The sequence below is a fragment of the Xiphophorus hellerii genome, chromosome 18 (assembly GCF_003331165.1).
Source record: "Xiphophorus hellerii strain 12219 chromosome 18, Xiphophorus_hellerii-4.1, whole genome shotgun sequence".
In the NCBI taxonomy this organism is placed as follows: domain Eukaryota; kingdom Metazoa; phylum Chordata; class Actinopteri; order Cyprinodontiformes; family Poeciliidae; genus Xiphophorus; species Xiphophorus hellerii.
Window position 1 is genome coordinate 9113758 of NC_045689.1, and position 24481 is coordinate 9138238.

The window sequence follows — 24481 nt, forward strand, 5'->3', positions numbered from 1 at the left end:
AAATCTCCCCAGCATCTGTGTAACAGTGTATATGATCACAAGAAAGAAATGACTCTCTTGACTTTTAAGGTTTTTGCAACACACATTGAGACACAAATTTTAAATTAAATAAAATACAAAAAAAGCTAGATTTCCTGTTTCACCTTTAATGTCTTGGTTGAAAAAGGCACATGCAGAAGGAGCTGTATTCAATTACACTAGCTGGTAAAACAGTCATTGCATGAGTCATGCCTTCCTAAGGTCTACTACAGAGCAGGATTTTTCCTTCCTGTGTGTTCCACATCATTCTTCTGAAGACAGGTGACCTTTGTATGACAGGACCTCAGTGCACCACTTGGATTAAGGCCAGCAGTGTGGCACTGGTGCCAGTGGTAAACACTGCATGTGTGATCCCTAAGCTTTTGAGCCTGTCCTTTACCAAGGCAACAAAAAAGTAAGTCTTGGCCATCTGTCTGGTATCTTAGCCATGATTTTAAACTTACAACATTTTTAAAGAAAAACTATTTAAGTTGTTGTCAGATGCATATGCTGTGAATGTCCCAATGCAACGATAAACCATCTTGTTTATGGCAAAGAATTTTATGCTTCAAAAAAGAACTTGTATGACAGCAAGGACATAATTTGTTCATGAAACTGAGGTTCAAAGAGGTATGTTCTCGTTTTAAAACAAAAACAATCCACAGTTTTCTGACCAAACACAATGTGCTGTATAAAAACAGGATATTGGTGTCAATATGAGCTGCTTAAACTGGATGTCACTTTAAGAACAGTCTTTTAAACTGTACATTGTTAATTTTGGCAGGGTTCCAGCCACAGTAAGCATCAATGCAACAAATCATTCAGTTTAGCGTTTAACACAGTGTCGTATTCTGACTTAAATTTGTTCATACTATGTTTTGATTGCTACTGATTTCACCCAAAACCCTAAAACTCTAAAACTCCCATCCAAAGTTGGCAATCCCTCCCTTGGTGTATTTTCAGATTCCAAAGACTAGAGTTGGAATTTGAAACAGTTGGAACAGATCCATCAAATGTCAGCACTGGAACAGACACATTCTTGGAAGGAATATCCGACTAATCCCAGTGGGATATTGAATTAAGACTTCATATTTTGATTATTTTTGAAGTTCAGCTTTACAGCCAGAAAGTTGTATATTGTATTATAGTTTTGCCATGAATTCCAAATAAACACATATTTTAGTTGTATGAACAGATTTATTTCTCAGATTGGCCAGATTGTCAGTGGACAGTCTGTTGGCTGCAGAGTGGTTACTCAGCTTGCTCGGCCTGGCCTTTTTTGGAGATATTTTAGTGTTGAGAGAGAAATGCCACACACATCTATCTGCTCCAGGTTCTGTGCAAACATTTAGAGAAGCATAGGTTGTGTTGGATCATTACAGTAATAACTCAAGAGAGATCCTGACTCCTCAGCTTTATAAACCATTTACTATGGTTTGGAAATTAAGCAATGTATTGGAAGACTTTGGAAAAAGAATATTTACTATCAAGTGCTAAAGGGCACAGAAAATGGTGGAAATTGGTGGAAATTATAAAAAAACAAAGAAGAGTCAGAAAAATGAAATAATTTTAAAAACGCGATCTTAATGGCCAGGAAGCAAATATTAAGCAGTGACAGAATCGATATGCAAACTGAAGCATAAAGCTGGTGATCTCTATTTTGAAAAAACTGATCAATGAACCAGGAGTAATACATTTTGGGACTGAAATATAGCGCCAATACAGAGTGCTTCGGCAATAAACAATGAAAGTGGATTAATTCAGTTTTATTGGTGTGAAATGAACTTCACCTAGATTTTGAAAAGGGTGAACAAGCAAAATACTTTGACCAACACTATTTGAATGTGTTTTAGATAAATTAGGCATCAATTAGGTATCAATAGCTCTGTCAATTTAGATATTAGGACCAGTTAGGAACACAAGGAACTGCACAGACGCAAGTCTACATAAAACAGTTTTATACCATAAGCCTAAAATAACATGAGAAAACACTTCAACCTGGTAAAACTGTATTAGTACAGACTTCAAGGAACTGGGGGAGTGGAGGTGCCAGTTTCAAAAGAACCACTTCACTCCTCCAAATTTCTTTCTAATTAAGATAAGAAGGGGCTGAAGTAAGTCCACTTCAAAGAGGCCCCAAGGAAAACACCAGAGTTAATCTTTAACTCGGTCTTAAAGCGCTGAGACTAAATTTAGTGAACTACATCAAAATCCCTTTATTTTCACTCCTTTTTACTGAAGTGCATTTTGTTGACTTGGGCTTGACAGCCGTTAAAAAGCATTATTCATTATATCAATTTCTACAAATTACACTTTATTAGTTCAATCAACTGATTTGCTTGACTGGTTTATTCAAGGTTACTCAGCATTTGTAGTAGAAATTTCAGAAGGTTTCAACCTTTCTTTCACCACTTGTACCTTAACCATTTTTTTCAAATAAATGAACAGTCTATTGAGCTGTACAACTTCTCTCTGCTCACGTGGTGGTGGTTGTGTGATGAGAGACAGAAGGCTTTTCAGAGAGGCTAAAGAATGTGAGAGGCCTGACTCTGCCAATGGAGAGCCCCCGTCTCCTCCCTACATACATGTTGCAGTCAGGCCTTATTTGGGTACCGTCAAGCATTGTATAGCTGCAATGCCCCATGAACCCCCATCTGTTGATTCAGCAGGGCAGACAGACAGGCAGCCATTTGCCTACAGAGATAGCATCGCAGTGCTCAGACTCTATAAACGGGTACCAACCTGTAAATGCTGATTAAATGACAGCACACCTAAAAATACGCATGTATCATTCAGTCCCCATTAATTTTAAAACATAATTTGTCTGATCTTTTTAATTAGAAATCAACATAAAGCTGCACAAACACTAGCTTGCACAAAAACTACTAGTCAGCATGCTGTAGTAATGTTATTTATTAATGAGCTATAAAAAGAGACTAAATTGGCAGTAAAAGCAGCAAGATTATTCTACTATAGAGGGTCTTTAATTATTAATAAACACATAAAATCTGAGCCTTAGTAAAGCATACGCTTTATATTACTAATAATTGTCAGGATCTGTGTTTTCTGTGTTCATTTAGAGTTTTTTGTGTCCTTGAGTCTCTTCGTTGTCCTGTCCTCCCCTTGATTGTTCCCAGGTGTGTCTCGTTCTGTGATTACCCTCCCGTGTATTTAACTCCACCTGTGTTCCTTGTTCCTCGTCGGGTCCTCGTCATTGTTACGTCAATGTTAGCTTCTGTTTCGTCTGTGTTTCCTTGTGCCTGCTGCTTGTTACTGGACTTATTTACAATTAAATTCATCATCACATTCATCTTACCTGGGTCTACAGCGTCTGCCTCACCAACCCTCACCACCGCTTCATGACAGAAGGACCCGACCAGGACGAACGGTGAGGCACGCTATTTTTTAGTTTTACATCATGGACCCAGAAGATATAAAGGAGCTGACGGAAACGATCAGCGAGTATAAGGAGGCGATGGCCAAGCCGTACGCTGCCATCCGACGGCTCGGTTTCGCCATCCGCTTGGGGCTCCTGTTGGACTACTGGGTTCCTCGCTTTCCGCACCCGGGGTTGGTGGAGTTGCAGAGGGAGGCAGAGTGGGAGCGTATGGCGGCTCTAGCCGTCATGGCTGGCGAACCTCTGCCTCCCAAGCCGCACAGTCTCTCCGCCAGCCCGGATCCAGCTCCACCTCCGGGACCAGCACCCCCAACCGGTGCGGCCGGCGCACCCGGGGCCGTTTCAGCCGGCGTTCCAGCCGGCGCACCCGGGGCCGTTTCAGCCGGCGTTCCAGCCGGCGCACCGCAGGCCGAATCAGCCGGCGTTCCAGCCGGCGCACCGCAGGCCGAATCAGCCGGCGTTCCAGCCGGCGCACCCCAGGCCGAATCAGCCGGTGTTCCAGCCGGCGCACCCCAGGCCGCCCGGAGACAGCGACGTGAGCCGCCGGTGGACCCGGCCCCTCGTCGCCTTCCGGAGCTGTCACCTCCGCTGCCGGTTCCCAGGCTTCGCTGCGGCTCGCCCCCGCAGCCGGTTCCCAGGCTTCGCTGCGGCTCGCCCCCGCAGCCGGTTCCCAGGCTTCGCTGCGGCTCGCCCCCGCAGCCGGCCCCGAGGCTCCGCTCCGGCTCACCTCCAGCCGGCGCACCCGAGGCCGAATCAGCCGGCGTTCCAGCCGGCGCACCCGAGGCCGAATCAGCCGGCGTTCCAGCCGGCGCACCCGAGGCCGAATCAGCCGGCGTTCCAGCCGGCGCACCTTCCGAGACTCCCAGTGTTCCTTCCGAGACTCCCAGTGTTCCTTCCGAGACCCAGACTCCCAGCGTTCCTTCCGAGACTCCCTGCGTTCCGACTCTGACTCCCTGCGTTCCGACTCTGACTCCCTGCGTTCCGACCCTGACTCCCTGCGTTCCTCCAGAGACCCTGACCTCCAGCGTTCCTCCAGAGACCCTGACCTCCAGCGTTCCTCCAGAGACCCTGACCTCCAGCGTTCCTCCAGAGACCCTGACCTCCAGCGTTCCACCCGAGACCGAGACTCCCTGCGTTCCACCCGAGACCGAGACTCCCAGTGTTCCACCCGAGACCGAGACTCCCAGTGTTCCACCCGAGACCGAGACTCCCAGTGTTCCACCCGAGACCGAGACTCCCTGCGTTCCACCCGAGACCCCCAGCGTTCCGACCGAGACCCCCTGTGCTCCACCAGAGACCCTGCCTCGGGGGGCTCGTCGTCGCCGTCTGTGGGCGGTCCCCGGGACTCATCGCCACCTCCTGCGCCGCGGACGGCCGCCGGACCGCCTCTGTGGTTCCCGCCTCCAGCGCCGCGGACGGCCGCCGGACCGCCTCCGTGGTTCCCGCCTCCAGCGCCGCGGACGGCCGCCGGACCGCCTCCGTGGTTCCCTCCTCCGTGGTTCCCGCCTCCAGCGCCGCGGACGGCCGCCGGACCGCCTCCGTGGTTCCCGCCTCCAGCGCCGCGGACGGCCGCCGGACCGCCTCTGTGGTTCCCGCCTCCAGCGCCGCGGACGGCCGCCGGACCGCCTCTGTGGTTCCCGCCTCCAGCGCCGCGGTCGACCGCCGGACCACCTCCGTGGTTCCTGCCTCCTTTGCCTCCGCCCACCCTGTGGGTAGTTTTTTGTTTGTTTTGGACTCTTGGCCCTTCTTGTGTTTCCGCCCACGATGGTGGGTAGTTTTTTGTTTTTCTGGACTCTGGCCCCCCGTCCAGCGCCCCTCCGCCCACCCTTGTTGTGTTTTTGTTTTTTCTGGACTCTGGCCCCCCATCCGGCGCCCCTCCACCCACCCTTGTTGTGGTTTTTTTTTTTTGGGCGTCTGGTAGCCGCCCTTGAGGGGGGGGTACTGTCAGGATCTGTGTTTTCTGTGTTCATTTAGAGTTTTTTGTGTCCTTGAGTCTCTTCGTTGTCCTGTCCTCCCCTTGATTGTTCCCAGGTGTGTCTCGTTCTGTGATTACCCTCCCGTGTATTTAACTCCACCTGTGTTCCTTGTTCCTCGTCGGGTCCTCGTCATTGTTACGTCAATGTTAGCTTCTGTTTCGTCTGTGTTTCCTTGTGCCTGCTGCTTGTTACTGGACTTATTTACAATTAAATTCATCATCACATTCATCTTACCTGGGTCTACAGCGTCTGCCTCACCAACCCTCACCACCGCTTCATGACAATAATAGCTGTAAGTAAGTCTTTATGTCAGCTGTTTCTTTGCTATCTTAATCTAAACTTTATTAAACAACTTATTTTAAATAGATGCACTGAAGCAGTTAAGTACCTCAGTGTACTCTAGACCAGTGGCTCCCAAAGATTTTCTGGGCCCCCTATGGATTGCAGTAAAATCCCCCCCCAAAAATAAAAATAAAAAATCAATTGGACACACACATCTTTCAACCAGACATAAACCTATACACATATTTTGTTTTCAAACTCCACTGAAGTTCATTTCACACTTCAGGTTGCAACAAAACTCACTACAAACCATCTTTACACTGAAACACTTTTGTGTAACTGTTTTTTTTTTGTTTTTTTTCATTCATCCATACTGCTTCTCACACTGCAATGGCACTGCCACATTTTGGGAACCACTGCTCTGGACAAATTACAAGCTAGGACTCGTCTTTCATATCTACTCTGAATACAAACATTATATGCAAGCAAAAATATTGGTTACAGGAATTCACTCACAAAAATCCAACTATTCAGTTTAAAAGAATGCTTATTTCCTATATTTTGTAACTGTATATTATGAGTTGGTATCAATTATCCAACTTATGATACACTCATGTAGTATTTAAAACAAAAAAGTATTAAAACAATATATAATGTATTAGATAACTATAAGCTTATATTGCTGGAGGAAACTCACTTTAGCCGTCACTCTTTGTTATTAAAAATACTTCAAAAAGTATAACCAATGCGAGGGTAAAAGTTTTGAAAAGGTAACTTTTTAAATTCTTGGGTTATATAAGTCACTATATAATCTGCTGTATAGAATTGCAGGTTAATGTATGCTGATAGGGACAACTTTACCTATTATATAGGAGGGTTTCATATGGTTTGAAATTCTGCTTTCGCTGTACTTTGTCTTCTGTTAATATATTAGCCAGGGAGACTCTAATCTGTTTAACTTTGCAGCATGTCAAATGTTGGTAGATATTTCAAATCATTTTTTTTTTCAATTGTACTTTTGTTGGAGGAACAATATTGCTTTGGAAACACATCGATTTAAAGACAATTTTAATAGGGAAAGAATCTCTGCATGGCTTTGCTTTGTAAAAAGAAATGCATTACTGTCATAGAAAACATGTTTCTTCATCTTCATCTGAACATTTAGGTATAGTGTGTCTATTTCATGACCTGTCCCTCAGTGTACCAGACTATACCAGCATATTCTATGTCCCTCCAATTAAGGGAAAGTGGATATAATAATCCTATTGAAAGGGAAAACACATGGCCAAGCAGAGAGAGAAAGCATGATATGGTCTAATCACCCTAAGCCTTGTCTCTGCGGTCACAAGTGGAGAGTTGGTTACGGCTCGAAAGATTTAGCACAGTTATTATTTCACAAGCACTAGACCTTTTTGTACCCTCTCAGGGAACTTCTCTGCAGTAAATCTGACCTCTCCTCAGAGCCCATTCTGCTACCATGGCCGTTCTGACACTGTGGTCACTCTCAGGCAACATTTGTGGACCCCAAGAGAAAGGCCAGAGGTGCTTCTGAACAAAAGTGCCGGGTCAAAGAACCCATCAAAGCTTAATGCAAGAAGAGGTTTGCTCTCAGCAGGAAAATCCTGTGAGATTACCATCTCAAATAAATACACAAGTGATTAAATTATTGGTGATCATTCTAAATGTGGGATGCAATGTCTAGTTATGCTTTTGTTAACAAAGACAATATAACTAATAAATTGTTGAAAGTGATAAACTCATCTGTGCTGGCAATGCTCCGATTCTGGCATAAAAACAGCAGGTATGGACCCTAATCGACTCATATCTGATCAGGACAATGTGGGTCGGGAAACCAAAGAACAAAATAAAACTAATACCCCTGTCATACCACTGCTTATCTGACTTTCATTTCAATTGTGTAGAAAGACCTGATACCACCTTACTATGAATTTGACAATATCGTACATAATTTAATATTCAGCTAAAACCGACTGCCATGAGCCCATAAGCTGAAAAACACTACACTTGTGCACCACTCCTACAGAACTGATGCAAACTCCCTTAAAATGTTGTGAAAAGGACTCAATAATGATATTACTGAATTTCTTGCCACGCCAAGAGATTCAGTGATCACTGATTGAGATTCACTCACCTCAGCATGCTGGATGCTTGAAGCTGAAGTAAAACTGACAACTTGCAATGCTTTCTGATTAAATCACCCAATTATCAGACCATCAGGTGACACTTGGAATATGTACTTTGTAGTTTCAGATGGACAGTTTATTCTTAAATGAGATGGTGTTCTGCTGAAAGTAACACCATCCTGACACAACAATGAATTCCATACCTTTGATTCAGTTACACATGCACTATTCCAAACAAAGATCAAAAGTGACACATATACTTTTAAAACATTGACTAAATGACAGGACTTGAGGTTCCAAAAAGCCCTATTCATTTTCTCACATGTAGAGCCATGTGCAGTAATATGCCTACATAAAAGGAAAGATAAAAATTTGCATGATTTCACAAGAATTTTAACAAATAACTCAATTTAAGCTAGAAATGATTGACAAAAAAGAAATTAAAGGTTGCTGTGGAAACCATACTGTGACAGTCCCTTTTGGTCACAAAGTAGGAGCCTCTCAAGGAGGAATCCAGGAAGCTCTTTTTTTTAAATGAAAGCCCTTTTTATTTGTGGTCTGAGAGAAAAACACAGCAGAGGAAGTACTGTTCAATTTGATTACACGTAAAGGTCACCCCCGTCCTGGGAACCTGATTTAAGGTTCAGTGTCCTCACACAGTGCTATGACGTCAGTTGTGTTTAGCAAAACAACACTTGTACAACAGTCATAAAAACACTAATTACATTTGGTTTGACGGATGCAAAGGAATATTTCTTTTTGAAAATATAACTCAAAGCATGCTTGCTGACTTTTCAAAGGGTGGTAATTATTTAATAAGATTATACAAGTCTACGTACACACCTGATGGATTTTTAAGAACAAATGAATTATTATAGGCTGGATTTATGTTTACCTAGGCAACCTTCGAATGATAATTTGGCAAACAACTGTCAGACAATTCAGGGTTCTGCTTGGCTTGCTGTTTTCCCGCAAAATACAGAACATTCCCTGCCACGTATTAAAGATCAGGACCTCTTCTTCCACAAGCAGGAAAATCCAATCATATGGCAAGGTCATAATTACTATAAAGTCTGGAAAGAATTTTAATGGTATCATTAAAGGCACATCATGTATAATTTTAGTGACAAGTGCACTTAAAAACATGTAGATAAAAAGGTTAGAAAGAAAAAGGTTGTAAATGAAGGGTCTTAAAAAAATTAAATAGTTATAAAAACAAACGATAAACGGCTCGTTATCTTTCAATTGGTAGAAAAGGTCTGAAAAACTATTCCTTGATTGTCCTTGACTAACATTGCTGTCAATCAAAGAGGACAAAGCCTGTAGTGTCTTAATTAACAGTGAGCCGCAAGGTTTAAAAAGCAAAAGCCTCAAGTCTCAATATAAAAGAGAGTACCAACAAAAGGCTGAATTAGGAGCTACCGGGCTTTTTTCAGCACTCACATAAAGGTCATTGTGGATTTAGTTTCTCACTTCTTACCAGTCAATTATTTATGGGATGAACACACAGGTTGCTCAAGCAGCTGTGGCAAACCATTCGCACACCACTGAAAAAACACAGGAGAGGAAAAGACAAATCGCTGCCAGGCTTTGAGCAAAAACCACAGTAATTTTAAATGGTTCAAGTGAATTCCTATTTCAACCCCTTAAGGTTTGGTTTACAACAGAAATAACTGATTTAGACACTGTACAAGAAAACCAGTGTTTAATATTTTTTTCCTATGGATTTAAGCTAATACGAGTTTTTTTTTGTTTTTTTTTCGAAATTCTTTTTACCACAATGCACATTTTTACTTACATTGATTTGTTTTATTTGCAAAATTGTACTATTTATCAAATAGCAATATAGGGTATAGAACTTCACTCCAGCTGGCATAACAACAGCCAGGATTAGTACATTAGTACCAGAATGTCTTACATGTTTTCTTCACAAAAACAGAGTTAAGCACTAGATATGTGTCAGTATGAGATTCAATTTAAAAATGCAGTAGTTTCATTATATCATGGTATTTACAATTAAATTGCTTTAAAAAACAGCTTAGCGACTGTATTTTCAAAAGAGGAATCACCTTTATAACTGTGGTGTTTGCTGATTGTTTAGTTTCCATGCTGAAAATGTTCATGATTATAGCAAATACAAATGTTTTCAAATGGCCAAATTTGCCTTTTATATACATATGAGAAACATATTAGCCTTCGTTTAGACAGCTGACTGGTAGTGTGCAGCAATGGGTGGAGAAAGGGTGGTACTGTGCTTCTCTGTGATTCATAAGACTGACAAAAACACAGGTCTATAAGGCACTTTATTTAACATTAGTTTATTAGTATTAGTGTAAAAACAGCATTTTGAACAGTCAAAATTGTATTGCGTATTTTTTTTTTGCAGTTTTAAAAGGGTTGCATTTTGAAAGCTATGCATATTTCATGACACTGGTAACTGTTCATCACCTACCACTCAGTGAAACAGAGATCTGTTCTGTGTGTTTATATCTGCACAGAAGCGCTGTTCAAGCTGCTGAACACAATTTTTTTTTCAGTCTCTTTGCCCATCTGTTACTTTTGCTGCTTAATGTATGGTTCTTCCATAACTTTAAATCTTTCAAAATACAATGAATGATTTTCCCTTACAATAAAAACTTTAATTATGTGAAGTTGTGTCTTTTTTGTGTGGGAGCCTGCTGCAGGCAGCGATTAAGTCAAGGTTACAGATACAACAGAGACAAGCAGATGCATTAAAGGGCAGCCTAATACATTCTGTTGCTTCTAGTTCTAACTTTCCTTGTTTGTATTTGGCCTGTGAATAAAGTTTTACTCTGAGTGGGCTGAACTTTGCCGCACTGAAGAATGTTTTATTAAGAGAAACACATAAGTCAACACTCCTGTGACACATACGGCTGCCAGCACTTCAACTTTTCTTATAAGAAAGGATTTTATTTTTTAAACTGTACTGTGTGGATATACTTGCTTGAGAAAAGAGTTGGAAAACACATATTTAAAAAAGATCTTAGTATATGTTTGTAGTTGGCCTTAGCTATTTTATGTACTGACATTTCATATATTATTCAAAATGTTTGTGAGATCAGGGAGACAAAATAAATTGTTGAACTTAATGTTTTCATGGTGTGAAGGTATACCAAGGAGGAAAAGAAAGACGATAAAAAGCAACATGGCTATGTGTGAAAATGCAGGAAAAAACAAAGAAACATGAGAATACAGGAAGAGAGGACCTGACAAAAGAGGACGAGCTATTTCTTGACCCCTCAATGCACAGTGTTTGCTCTCTTGTCAGACCGAATAATGCTGGACTGTTTGCTGAAAGCAACAGTGTGAGGCCGTAGAATATAAAAAACCCCATCCCGGTCCCACAGAGTCATGAGCACCATACTAATAAAGCTGGGAATTTGGTGAGCCTGTTCTCAAGGTTGGCCTTCACTGGAGTCATTTGAACAAACATGTTTCAGCTGCATTTCACAGTCGTTACTTACAAATCCCCAACATGCGGAAGGGCTTTTGCCTGAAAGGAAAATGCTCCTTGCAAAAATAAAATGGTAATTCTTAAATAGGTGTTGGATGACTCTTTGTCCTTTGTTTACAGCTGGCGAAAAGGAGACATCCAGCTGAACAGCAAAAACCTGCATGTTAAAGATAAGAATGCTGTTCTGCATTCATAAAAAGAGGAATGAAATTTTCTAAGCATTTACTGTTGTTATTGTCTCTTGCTTGTAATCTTAGACGGATGATTAGTCTGTGCAGCAGAACAAAAACCCTTGGATGTAAATTTCCACTGGCAAGTTAAAAGCACATCTAGGGATGCTTGGAACATATTATGCCATAGATTGTTTTTTTTTTCAGCCTGTGCATGCAAATTATTGTTAGTGTGGCACTGAGATGTTGAACAAACAATTTTACTTTTCACATGGATAAACAGTTACATTATTGCTTCATGGACTAATTTGAACACCACAACCTAATTTAATATGCAATAATATGGTTCACAACAAGACTGCTAAAAAATGCAAAACCTCTGAACAAGCACAGCAGTTCACATGCCAGTATGGTAATGTCATTTATTTCTCAATCTATTATGGAATGCCTTAATCGAAATGAGTCTTTAAGGTACAATGAATGCCCTTTAAACTATTTTTCATTTGTAGTGCATAATATCATCATAAACTAGGGTTGAAACCTTTGAAAGCAAGTACAAAACATTAATGAGCCTCAAGTGGGTTTTTATTTGGTTTTAAAAGCAAATAATTATTTTAAAAGCATGCTTTTCTGGACAAAAAAACACCTTTTTAGTCAAAACCAGGAAGGCACTATACAATAAAACATGTATGAGGGATGGAAATTTGAGTAGTTCCGTTCCTTGCAATTGTTAATCTCTCTACCTAATGATTACACTTGTCGGCTCCAATAACATGAGACGTATTTGCATGATGCCATATTGTACACGCTCTGGTCTAAGACATATCCAAGATGGCGTCACAGAAGAAGAAGTCCAAAGTGTGGCTACATTTCACAAAAAACATACGATACCAGGGCCAATTGCAATTCTTTAAAAGGAGGAAACATCTCCAACATGCTCAAGTATTTGACCACACAGCATGAAATTAATTTGCACAAATATAAAGTGATTGATACGTTGCTTATGAACAATTGTGACTCTCAAAACGGAGCTTCTCGCTCACAGCATCTTCTGCCTTAAATATCTAAAGTAACATTAGACTTCTCCAGGTCCTGTTTATTACATTAATGTTAGCGACTTCCATCATCTCATGTAAACCTTCAGTTGATGAGGACAGCCAGAGGGAGGCTGGCTCAGAGGCTGGCTCACACACTCGTTTGCTAAACCTTTCATCGATGCAGGGTAAAATGACACGGTCAAAAATAAATAATACAAAACATCTGAGAGGGTGTTTTTCACAGCTGGAGGTACCTTAAGTCCTGAAAGATTTCAAATTCTTCCTGAAACAACAGACATGCAAATTGTAAAAACTGTTCATGCAGCCAAACTCATTTGTATTTTTATTTTATTTCCTAATTCGCTGAGAATCAATCCGAGAATCAATAAGAAATCAAATTAATAAGTGAGATCTATAATGGAATCGGTTTTGCTAAATTCTTTTCAACTCCCATCCCTGCATATATATTTTTTTGACATTACATCTGGAACAACAAAATATTCAAACCAAATATTACTTGATGGCAGAAGTAATATTATAGATTACTTTTTGAAGAAAAGACCATTTTAACAGTAGTACACTGAACACCTGGTTGAGAGGTAAACAAAGGATTCTTCTCACCCATCAAAAATATACCTGGTTTAGAAACATGTGTTGCCCCAGGATTATGAAACAACTGAAAATGTTAGATGTAAGAGAAGCAACAAGACAAAGCTGATGGAAGAGGACATAACAGTTTATGTCCCCCCTAGGACAGATAGCTCAGACCACCAGGCGATAACAGTTGTTTGTGACCATAAAATTTATCAGGAAAGAAAATCCTCTATTTTATCCAGGTGTAGCTGTAGCAGTGTTGTCTTTGACTGCAGATTCTGATAGAAAATTTGAGCGTTTCCTTCAGCTAGAACCTTCATAGCATTGTGTTAAAATGACTTCTTAGGGCTTTTTTTTTTTTGTTGATGTAAAAAATATATATACACATTAACATAGTTAGAGATCTGACAGTGTCCTCAAAATGTTTCGTGAATAATTAGAATAGCCCTAGAAATGCATGTTCTCCTTTGAGTGCATTACCCATATGCCACTATTTGCTTGAATCTGGAATGTAATTACTGTATCTTTGTGTGTGTGAATTGAGCAAGCAGGTGTTGAATGTCTGCTCCTGAGAGGGCCTTGGGAGCAGCAGAAGCTGCTAACAGATTTGAGAAAGTAGCTGAAAAGTGGAAATGGCCGGATAATGTGGGAGATGAAGTGAAAATAGTGGAATCAAAGATGAAATAGGATGCTGCAGAACAGCAATAGAATAATAATAATGAAATGAGAGATAGAGGGAGAGGAGGAGATAGCCCTTTTGTTTCTTTAAACACAAACCCCAGTGGAGTTCATCAATTATGGGGTGGTTTCATGGCAGTATTCAGCCTGTATCTGTACATGCTGAAATACACCTGTTTGCACCTTGCAGAATCTAGAAGATTATTTTTACGACTCAACACCCAGATCACTAATACATCTGAGGAATAGTTGTTTAGCATTTTTGGATCTAATTTCTTCCTGAGAGCTAGAAGAAGAGGAACTAGACATGACAACCGCTTAATTACTGTGGTGGGGTTAAACCATCACAAGTAAAACCATGGACTGGTTATGTTGAAAAAAGCAAGACTTGCACAATACCTGTATGATTACCTTATATAAAGTATTCTTATCATGGATTTGTTTGGAGAAACCAAAGAGCTGACAGTCCCAGGAATAAACTTAGCAGAGATGGTCAGAACTGGAGCACAAACTTTAACGTCTAGAGTGCTACCAAAGGTTAGTGTTTTTAGTGTTTAGAATTCTTGTTATAAGCAGTCACTCACTCAGGAGCCGGTTTGTTTAGTCTCCAATCTACTGCACTCAGACAACAACTCAATAAGCAACTCTTCTGATTTCCTCCTGGTCACTTTATAGATCGCAGCATAATTCTCCACTTTATGGATTCAAAATTAAGCTGAGTTCATGCTTTGATATAACTACTTTTCTCTTGAGTGACCTTTGTGTTGTGCATTGATGCCAGAGTTTGGTATTCCAAGTTTTGGCTGTGCTCCTGGCTGCCTGATGTTTGCTTCTTTTCCTTCATACTTTTTTGCCTTTTTTGGATTATGGAAATTAATACAGCGATTGTGGGATCTAAGTCAAAACTTTATATGTTATATGCCCTTTAAATTTAAAATTTAAATTACTGCTTTTAGCATACTGATTTTTTCACAACGCCTGACAGGCACAAAAATCCCCAATTTTAAAAAATATTGACCAGTAATAACCTTCAAAGCATTTAGTGGTAACTATTATGCATAAGCCAATTATTTGGGGATTTAAAGAATGATTGGAGCACAGTATGAGACTGCCCAGTTGTCTAGACCTGCACCCTCTGGTTCTTTTTTTCCATCTTCCTATTTGCTTGCTAATATGTAACTCTTCACTCCCAGCTCAACTGCTGGAAAACTAAGATAAGCCCCTGCTTGGTCTAGTTAATTTCTGTCAGTAACACCTTCCTGTTTTCTTCATGGGGGAAGGGTTCATTCAAACTCTGCACAGTTTTCATGTTTTTATTTTTGGGTTTAGCTTTTCTTAAAGTTTCTTTATTACCCATCTGTGACAAAGACAGAAAAGATTAGGGACGGCAGATCGAAACATTCAACAATGCAAAACTTCAACTGCTTACAGACTAGAACAAATGTTGTACTGAATGTTTTGGAAATATTTGTATAATTATACATGGTGCAGTGAAGAGGTATTTGGTATTTTCCCCTAATTAGATTTCCTGTGTTTTTGTCCCATATAACTGCTTCATACATGAAACAAATTTCAAAATACAACAAAGTTAACCTAAGTAAAAACAACTGATGTTTTCATTTGCAAATGGAAAAAAAGCTTCCAAAACCAATAAGCTACACTACACTAACTACATTTTTGTAACAAATCATACCGACAGTGCTGTAAAAAAATATTTTTATCCCATTTCAGAATAATTTCCTTTTTTGATTTTTTGTCACATTTTAGATCACTTAACAATTTTGCTACCTACAACCAGACGTGAGGCTGCTTTTACTCTCCATGGTCCAAGTGATTTTCTGTAAAAAAAAATGGAACTATGCATTCTGCTCTCCACAAGAAATCCTGGAATAGAACGTCCAGCCATTAGTTTTTTACCTTAAACTAAAAATAACTTTGTTTTATACAGTAGGAAAGTGATCTGAAGCACATTGGTGTGTCTACCTGTGAAATGTAAAATAAAATAAAACAATAAAAAAAACCACACATAGATTAATGACCTAGTCTAAATCTGGACTTAGATTCTGTTGTTGCATGATCCTAAGCAACATTTAATGTTGGAAACTCATATTCTGTGGCTGATTTAAAACAATTCTGCAACAATATGCCAGCATTCCTGATGGAAAACTTGCCAGTAATAACAAACATTTGATGTCAACTGTTGTTGCCAAGGTAAGCACAATCAGTTATTAAGCTTACTGGGTAATTATTTTTTGTCATGGGTTTGTGTGAATAGCTTTTTGACTTTTAATAAACAAAACTACCATTCAAAAACTGTTTTTTGGTTTAACTCTGGTTATTTTTGTCTGGTGCTACAATTTGTGTGATAAGAAAAAGCTAACTCTGAAGAAATCTGAATACAGAACCGCACACAGTCATCTAAACAGACAAAGAAACATATCAGGTTTCTAGCTTTATTCTAACAAAGACAAGTCTTGCTTGTACTTGAAAAATTGGTCATTTGATAATTCTCCTTTTGTAAACTGCAATTGAACACCATCATTTTTATGCCTTGTTAAAGGCTGACATTACAAAGATAATCTTTGACCACTAAATAGCAAAACTAAAAGAAATCACTGATTTCATTCCTCACCCTTTGAGGCAGGCACATATTCTCAGAAATGTGGAGATCTAAGATTCTCCTACACATGCCAGCATGCATCTTACTTTACACCTAATCATGTCAATGGTGAGCTCTATTCAAATGCAGATGAAGCCACTACTACCCTACTACATTTCACTACTTGTCAACATAGGTGGTGTTTGGGGAGTGAACTGCACATCAGCACATTCATGTCATCACTTCAGGCGACAGGAAGCAACTTGACGCCTTGCTCTCACCAACAGCAGCACCAACAAAGCACTTCTATCTTTCAACTCCTCGGTTTCTTCCCCCTTCCCATTTCTCGACAAGCTGATACCTTATATCCTGTCTATCAGACCACACTTATGGAAAGCATGTGGTGGAGAGCAGAAGCTTGAACCACAATGAAAACCTTCTAAAGGTTTCATCAGCATTTTTTATGAGATTGGCTTTTCAAAAATAATGTCATACTCTAGACCTTGGGTTAGAAAAGGAACAATACTTAGAAGGTTTCCATCAGGTTGCTCCATATTCACAATTCACCCCAATGTTATACTTATTTGGCATACTGACAGAAAAAAAAATACAACTCTGTTTTTTACGCTGCTGTAAACAAGAGAGAAAATGACAAGAAATCAGCAACAAAACAGTTTTTCATCAACCGCAGTTGTAGCCAAGAAATGTGATGAACAATTTTAGATCTCTGATTAAAGAATCAGGCAGCTGGTCTCACAATGGACCTGGGATGGATCCTTTCATTGTGCCACTGTGAATCTGCATAATAAGTGCACATAAAAGAGGTGTATCATGCAAGGAGTTCAAATAGCTAACCCAAGCCTCATCTGAAGAGAGCTGGGACATTACGGACCAGCTGTCAGGGGCTTAATATGCAGCAATGCTGAGAAGAGAAGCTCCAGCCCACTGCTGGGATTTGGGGGCCAAAAAACACATTATCCAGAGTGATTTAGCAAAACCAACAAAAGCCTTGCAAATGTGAAAAAAGGAGATGTCACTGCAGCAGCTTTAGTATTAATGACACCCACTCTGTCAAAACTATCTTATAAAGTTGTTTTTAATATGTTAAAAACTGCTCCCTCAGTGTGAAGCTGACATTTTAATTTAGCTTCTATTAAAACGTACACAGCACTTAATTGTGATGAGTTTCTTTTTGTTACAGATGCTGATGTCATTTGTATTTTCTTACATGCATTTGTCAGCCTTTCCAGTTTTGAGAACTGGGACAATCCATAAAGAAGCTGTCAAAATCCAAAGCTAGCCTAAGCTAAGGAGCATTTGACTCTTGAGACAACCTCAGTTCTGCTAAACTGATATCCTAAGGCAGTCATGACGACACATATTATCTTTTCACAGGACAAGTCTGAGCCTGGGATTTTGATACTTTTGGGAATTCGTCTTTGCTTTGTTAACCTTGGCTCTACACTTGCTGATGGCACATTAAGGCAAAGGGAAACGTTTGATCATTCAGGGTTACCTTTTATTTTTCTCAAGGTAAAATGAGAGTAAAACACAAATTCTTTGAGACTGAATCAATGACAAAGTTATCAACAATGAAAAGTCTTATTAGTAGAATTTGGTTCACACACTTGTCGAAAAACTAGACATGGGTCAGATAGATGGAAATAGTGTTAAGTTTCACAGCAAACTCAAATTAGGCTGTTGGGAAATATGTCCAGTTCCAGAAAAACAGTGGCAGTCATGGTGTGGAAACTATAGGACCACCACCAAACATTTCTTTCTACAATTAATTAGATAATTTAATTAATATTTTTTTCTCTGCATATTTTGATGCCATAAAACCCCGGTATATGCTCATCCATGTCAAAGTCAGGCAAAGTTTCAACATTTTTTATCAAACTGTTCGTTACTCTAGATCAGAGCTATTCAACCATTACTGCAACAATTTTTCAGTTTGTGGCTAGCTGAAAGATCTTCTACAACATAAAAACCACATGTTAGGGAATAAACTTTATATATATTGCAGTATGCTGTATTATGGCTATAGTGGAGGCTGGTATGGAAAATTAGAAAGACAGCAAGGGAGCAAAAAAATGACCCAAATTACTAACCAAATTAAAAAGATTAGCCTAAATCCTCACTCTAATTTGAATGTGTGCGTGCGTGGGCGTGGGCGTGGGTGTGTGTGTGTGTGCGTGTTTATTCCCAACATAAAGCTGCTGTTTCCCAGGAAAAGCTCAGCAATCAAATGTCAGGTTTCTAATCACAAAATGTGAAAAACAAACAAGAAACAAGCACAGGCAGAAACTGAAAAATAACTTTATGCCCCCCAAATCTCCTTAAAAGACGACAACATGACCAGCTATGTAATTTCCTGAGTTTTACAGCATGCCTTATGCATATGATTCATACCATACAGGTTCCAAGGACAGAGAAATGTAACAGTCCACAAGAAAAGTATAGCCCATACAGTTTCATTAATAACAGGACAGAAGAACAGAAAAAAACCTGCAGAGTCATCACCTAAGCTGTGATGGGAATAATATAGTATACTAACCTCGCAACTGCATGTGAGTGCATGTTCTATCTTACTTTTGTTGTACTCTAGCACGCTATGGGGAGTAAAATAATCCCTCCAAACCCAGAGTCAAACAGGATGAGGGACAAGAGAGATGGAGTGTGTGCTCTGTGTCACAGGCGATTACACGCTGGTAACATGGAAGATGTTGACAACCAACATATCAGATATAACTGGAGGCCTGAAATGGCTCAGAGGATTTATCAGCTGAAAGCACTTAGTGACTTCAGCTTACCTTATTTCATGACGCAGAAATAACAAGCAAAACATACTTTTTACGCTTGCAGAAGTGTATTAAAGACAAAAACACTTCACTAAATTCAAAGAAATCTCTACTTTGTAATTATTCGCAATAATTTCTCAACAAATCTGAATTGTTGACTTGACTCTCTACTGAATTCTTTTAGTCAAATTCCTTTCAGACTTCTTTCAAGAACTGAGCTCTTAATGATCTATTTCAGTCTCCAGGTTCCCCAGGAAAAGGAAAAACAACATAGAAGAAAGTCTGGAATGAAAAACAAAGACCACAGCAGTTGTGTCTGTCATTAGGAACATCTGTAATGTTGACTGACTGGCTGGAAGCAGACAGGGATCCAACTCAACAAACAACTACCTGGGAATGCCAGGGCTTGTGTGTGTTCAGGTAAGCTCACCTGAATGCACTTGAATCCCCAGGAGACAAGGAGAGTGCTGGAGTCCACCAAAACACATCAATTAACTGATTTAAAATGACAAGAGCAGTCCCATTCCTTGTGAACACACATACGTACATATAAACACAAACATCCATATACCAATTTGGTTTCAAACAAAACACTTTTCAAGTAATTATGGAGATTTTTGCTTTAAAGCTGTGTTTGCGCCTTTGTTTTGCAGGTGTTAAGTTACTTCAAAGCAGTAGTCTAAGCCTTGTCTTCCCTTCTTTGGAAAAAAGGAGCTTTAAAGGCATATGAGTTAGCTTTAAGTAAAAATAACCTGTCAGTAGTGTGGATAAATATGCTATTTATTGCTATAGATTCTGGACTTCAACAAAAACAATCCTATTTTAAATAATGATATTGTGGAAAATATTAAGGTTTAATCACAATTTGTAGCTTATTAGAGGTGAAAGAGACATCTTAAGCTTTTATGTGGCTAAGTCAAATTGATAAAACATTGAAATGAAATTCTAAATTGGCCTTTAACGCAACATGTAAGTCTAAAAAAAAAAGTGTATAAAGCCGGAGATTAATTGCCGCAGAGAGGAACCCCGGCCCCTGGCAGTTCAATTACAAAACAAAGTCACAGTAAGTCAATGGCAAGTAAGCTAATAGATAAAATTTAATATCACTTTCAACAAAGTACAGTAACATTGTGGGCTGCAGTCCAATTAATCTAAGTACATAAAAGAAATATAATAAATGGCTTGTCACTATCTATTTACGCAGTGCTTCATTTTTAGATTGATAACAATTGTTTTGCTTTTATCATATTGATGTAAACACATCCAAAAAGGAGAATACATATGCATTTGCCATAATATTTACATACACAGTCACAGAAGGCAACCTTTCATTCCAGAGTTTTATGTATCTGGACATAAGAAAATGGATATGTAACGTATTTGTTTGAGAGGACGGCTATCAGAAGTAACATAAAAGAGGTACACAATAGATCCTTACTGGTCATTGATTTATATATTTATATATATATATATATATATATATTTATATATATATATATATATATATCAGCTCACTTCTGGCATATTAATTAAATCATCTGCTCAGTCTCAAATCTTGCTTGTCACAGTGGCATCCTCCTCTGACTCAATATAAACATATATTGAAGACACATTGATTCACCATCCTGTGTCCTAGATGTATGTGATGAGTCTGGAAATATTTCAAGCTTCAAAATAAACCTGGCTAAAAGTGACATTTTCATGCTGGAAATCCAGATTTGGAATAATTAAACACCCCCTATAAAATTAAAACATCTATTAAATGCTGGCTTATTTAGATCCTTAAATATACATAAAACTACATAAAACATGTTTTGGAAAGGGTGAGTTTCATCAATTAAATTTAAACATTGCCTTCTTTCAGACAAATCTAGTCAGAAATATGAATGAATAATATTCATATTGGTGTGGTGGTCTACGTATAAATTAATTTCTGCATGTTTCAGAAAAGTGATCAAATTGCTCTTTTTAAATATAGTCCAATGGGTCAAAATGAGGCTGATCACTCATACTCAAATGTCATACCTCATATTGACGCTTTGCCAGTTGCTACTTTTATTTCCCATTTCCTAAAACCAATGGCATAAATAAATGCGATACACCATGCTGGAAAAATAGTATAACACTCTTTCTTGATTTATGTCTGTTCTGATCCCCAGTTGGTCTAAACTATTCTCATTAAATATGACTGAAATGTGAAAATAGGTATGATTTATCTGAGTTGCACAACCTTAAGAGCAGACAATGACTGAAATATCTAAAATTACTTTAGTCAGTTGTCAAAATGAACAACAAATGGTTGGTAGAAACTATTTCATAAATACAGAACAGCAGAGAAATAAACAGCAACCACCAAAGTTCTCAACATTCGCAACATAAATGGCTGATAAAGACACACAGAAAACAATTACTTCAAACATATTGCTGCTATAGGTGGTTCAATTAAAAGATGCAATTAATTCTTACTTAAAAACATTTTCTACTTTTTCTAATTGGTGTGATCTTTGTTGAATAAATCCTGACAGCATAGATCTATAGATTTCGTTTTTACAGAAGCCAACACTCTAAATCATTTTTATGATATCCTGATACCAAAAAGTCCAGATGTCAGAAAGGGTGCGCTTGCTTTTTATGATGACAGTATTTACATGACAATGGCATGTGCAAAGGAGGTAGCACACATATTGAGATACTGGCAATCAGCAGCAAAAACACTTTCTCTACATGCGCTTCAAGTAGTAAACACACGGATAGTTCACATCTGTTGGCACAATCTCCTGCAATTACCATAAGCAGCTGCACCATCAAAAGCAACTATTTACTGAGGGGGGAAAAAACATTTCAAAGTTTTAGTGGCTAAATGAGGTTGAAGTGAGAAGGAGAATGTTTTCCGTTGTTTAACATGACATGGCGCAGCTGTGTGCTGGAGAACACCATTCAGCTCCTCCACAACACGGCTGTTCAAAGAGCTGCAAGCGCCGTCTGGGGAATCAGGGCTGCCACCAGCGCAGCTCAAATCTCATTGAAAAAATGTTCACTGACTGCCTCACCAGGTGCACTGCAGTACGTGACAAGTCCTTGTGGATGGGTAGACCAACTACTTAAAAAAGGCAGGAAAACTTTAAAGCGCAATTCAAATTTCACAGAATAATTATGGTCAGTGTCGAAAAAGCTGTAATTGATGCGGAAGAGAACATGCTGTTTAGAATCACCTTTTTTAATGTAAAAGCAACATAAAAATTATTGTGAGACCTGAGAAAGTGAATCCAATTATCAGCGCTGGAAAACAAACTACTGGTGTTGGATTTGGGTATGTCATTAAGAGAGGGAGAAAACCAGCAAAGATCCCTGACAAATAACTCAGGTGTAGTAATAACAGGTGGACTGATGGAGCCTCACCAACAAAGAAGTTTCTCCTTTGCTCAAAACGAGCAAGCCGCTCAGGTGAAAATGTATAATACTGATCCAGCTTCTACTTTTAAGTAATCACTCATCAATACCCCGTCCACCTGTTACCACTGATTTAAACCGAAGCAACAGATTTGTCTAAAAAAAAAAAGCAAAATGAGAATATAAATATGAAGGCCGGGGAGATACTTGTGGGAAAAGAGGGCCCCTATTAGAGCGGCTCTTTGTGCTCACTCATCACAGCTGAAGGGTAGAGAAAAGGACACACTGTAAGGCACACTGCTTCTGCTAATCGGCAACACCGACATCATTGCCCCAAACCTTTCACTGAGCCTGCGCCTGATTACAAATCTTCGTTAGAGGGAAGGTCTTCGCTAATTGCTTTACCAATTAGTCATTTGCTAAATGAATAATTACTTGCTGAAAAATAACAAGTAATTATAGGTTGGAACCATACGGTAGTACTAGCTACTGGGTAATTTGCAGTAAAACTAACACAAACGCTTAAATAAAATGGTCATAAGCAAGAAGGCAAGAAATTACGACAGAGTCAAAATCTATTTTACAATATAAACAGTATAGCTTTCCCTCTAAATCATGTGTGAGAGAAAATATTGTCCTGGAAGTCTTTATTATCTTTTCACATAACTTTCCTACATGTAGAAAATATTATCATACTTCAATTTGAGACAAATCCAATATCAGCATGAGAAGGATTCTTATCAAACTTTGCAAATATCTTATTGACAGAAAGCAAACTTACCATTATCCCCAATGGAGAAATGGAAAACGTCATTTGTTGCATTGTCACCATGCTTCAGAATGTAGCATATGTTCATATCATCGATTTCAGCTGAAAAAGAAAGAAATTGCATGAGCAGAACAACAAACACTGCCATGGCTTGAATGGTGACAAGGAGAAAAATATGTTCAGAGTTTGTTTTTGTTTTTCCCCGATATGCTTCTGCAAAACAACTTTTGAATGCTATGTTCTAATGCAGACTCAGGCCGTGTGATAAAATATGCATGCTGAAAGTCTTGGAATATTTACATATTAGGCAGAGATGCCTGCTAAAAATGCTTCAAGTTTATCCAAAATCCTAAATGACTTAAAGTGATTCACCATCATTCTAATGTGTGCAGTCATGATTGCATATTGTCAAACAGAATCCTTCATTATCATTGATACGGTAGTTTGTAAAGTTTAACCCTTCATGCCTTCAGTTATTTCTGTCAAAAAAATCTTCAAATGAATGAAAGGGTGCATTAGAAAATGTTATCAGTGGTGCATAGCTTTTGTCTATTTAAGCTTGTGAAAACTGCTGAAGTATTAATTACCTGGGGATACCCTTTGCACAGTGGCTCCATAAATCTCAGCAGAAATAACATGGACATTGACACAACAGATGTGCTGCTACACCTATATTTACCATTAACCAAGGCATCCCCCTGGCTTGTTTGAAATATAACTTCGGCACAGCCTTGTGTTGTTTACAAAACTAGTGATTTCCTTTGAGCCAGTCTCCCTTCAACGTGTTTGCAGTTCATATTATTTACCACCATATCTATATTTCCCTTGGTTTTTCTTTGAAAATAGTTTTCCAGTAATGTACAAATCTCCACCAGCTCTTTCCAAAAGTGAACCCACTAGGAACTGCTTGAAAAAATACACTCCTCTGGAGATCTGGTAAGCCTGGGGCCCTGAAAACAGACTTTTTTCTATCTAAAAAAAGAAGCTTTGGGTGAAATATTAATAAAACCTTTGTTAGGAAATGTTGCTTTTATAATGTCAAATGGGGAGAAGGTTTAACGTAGCAGGTAAATATAAAGAGGTTTAAGATTAGCATCAAACATCTTTGAGAATTACAAAGTCTTCAGGCAGAGTATGTGAAGGATGACACA

At 39.1% G+C, this 24481-nt stretch overlaps 1 protein-coding gene across 1 annotated transcript in view; it reads right to left on the bottom strand.

Moving 5' to 3' along the window:
* frem2b (FRAS1 related extracellular matrix 2b) overlaps window positions 1-24481 on the bottom strand; it is a 62643-nt gene that overhangs the window by 32929 nt on the left and 5233 nt on the right. Inside the window, exon 2 of the mRNA XM_032590317.1 lies at window positions 23343-23432. Coding sequence (XP_032446208.1) covers window positions 23343-23432 — 90 coding nt within the window. The remainder of the gene's footprint in view (window positions 1-23342; window positions 23433-24481) is intronic.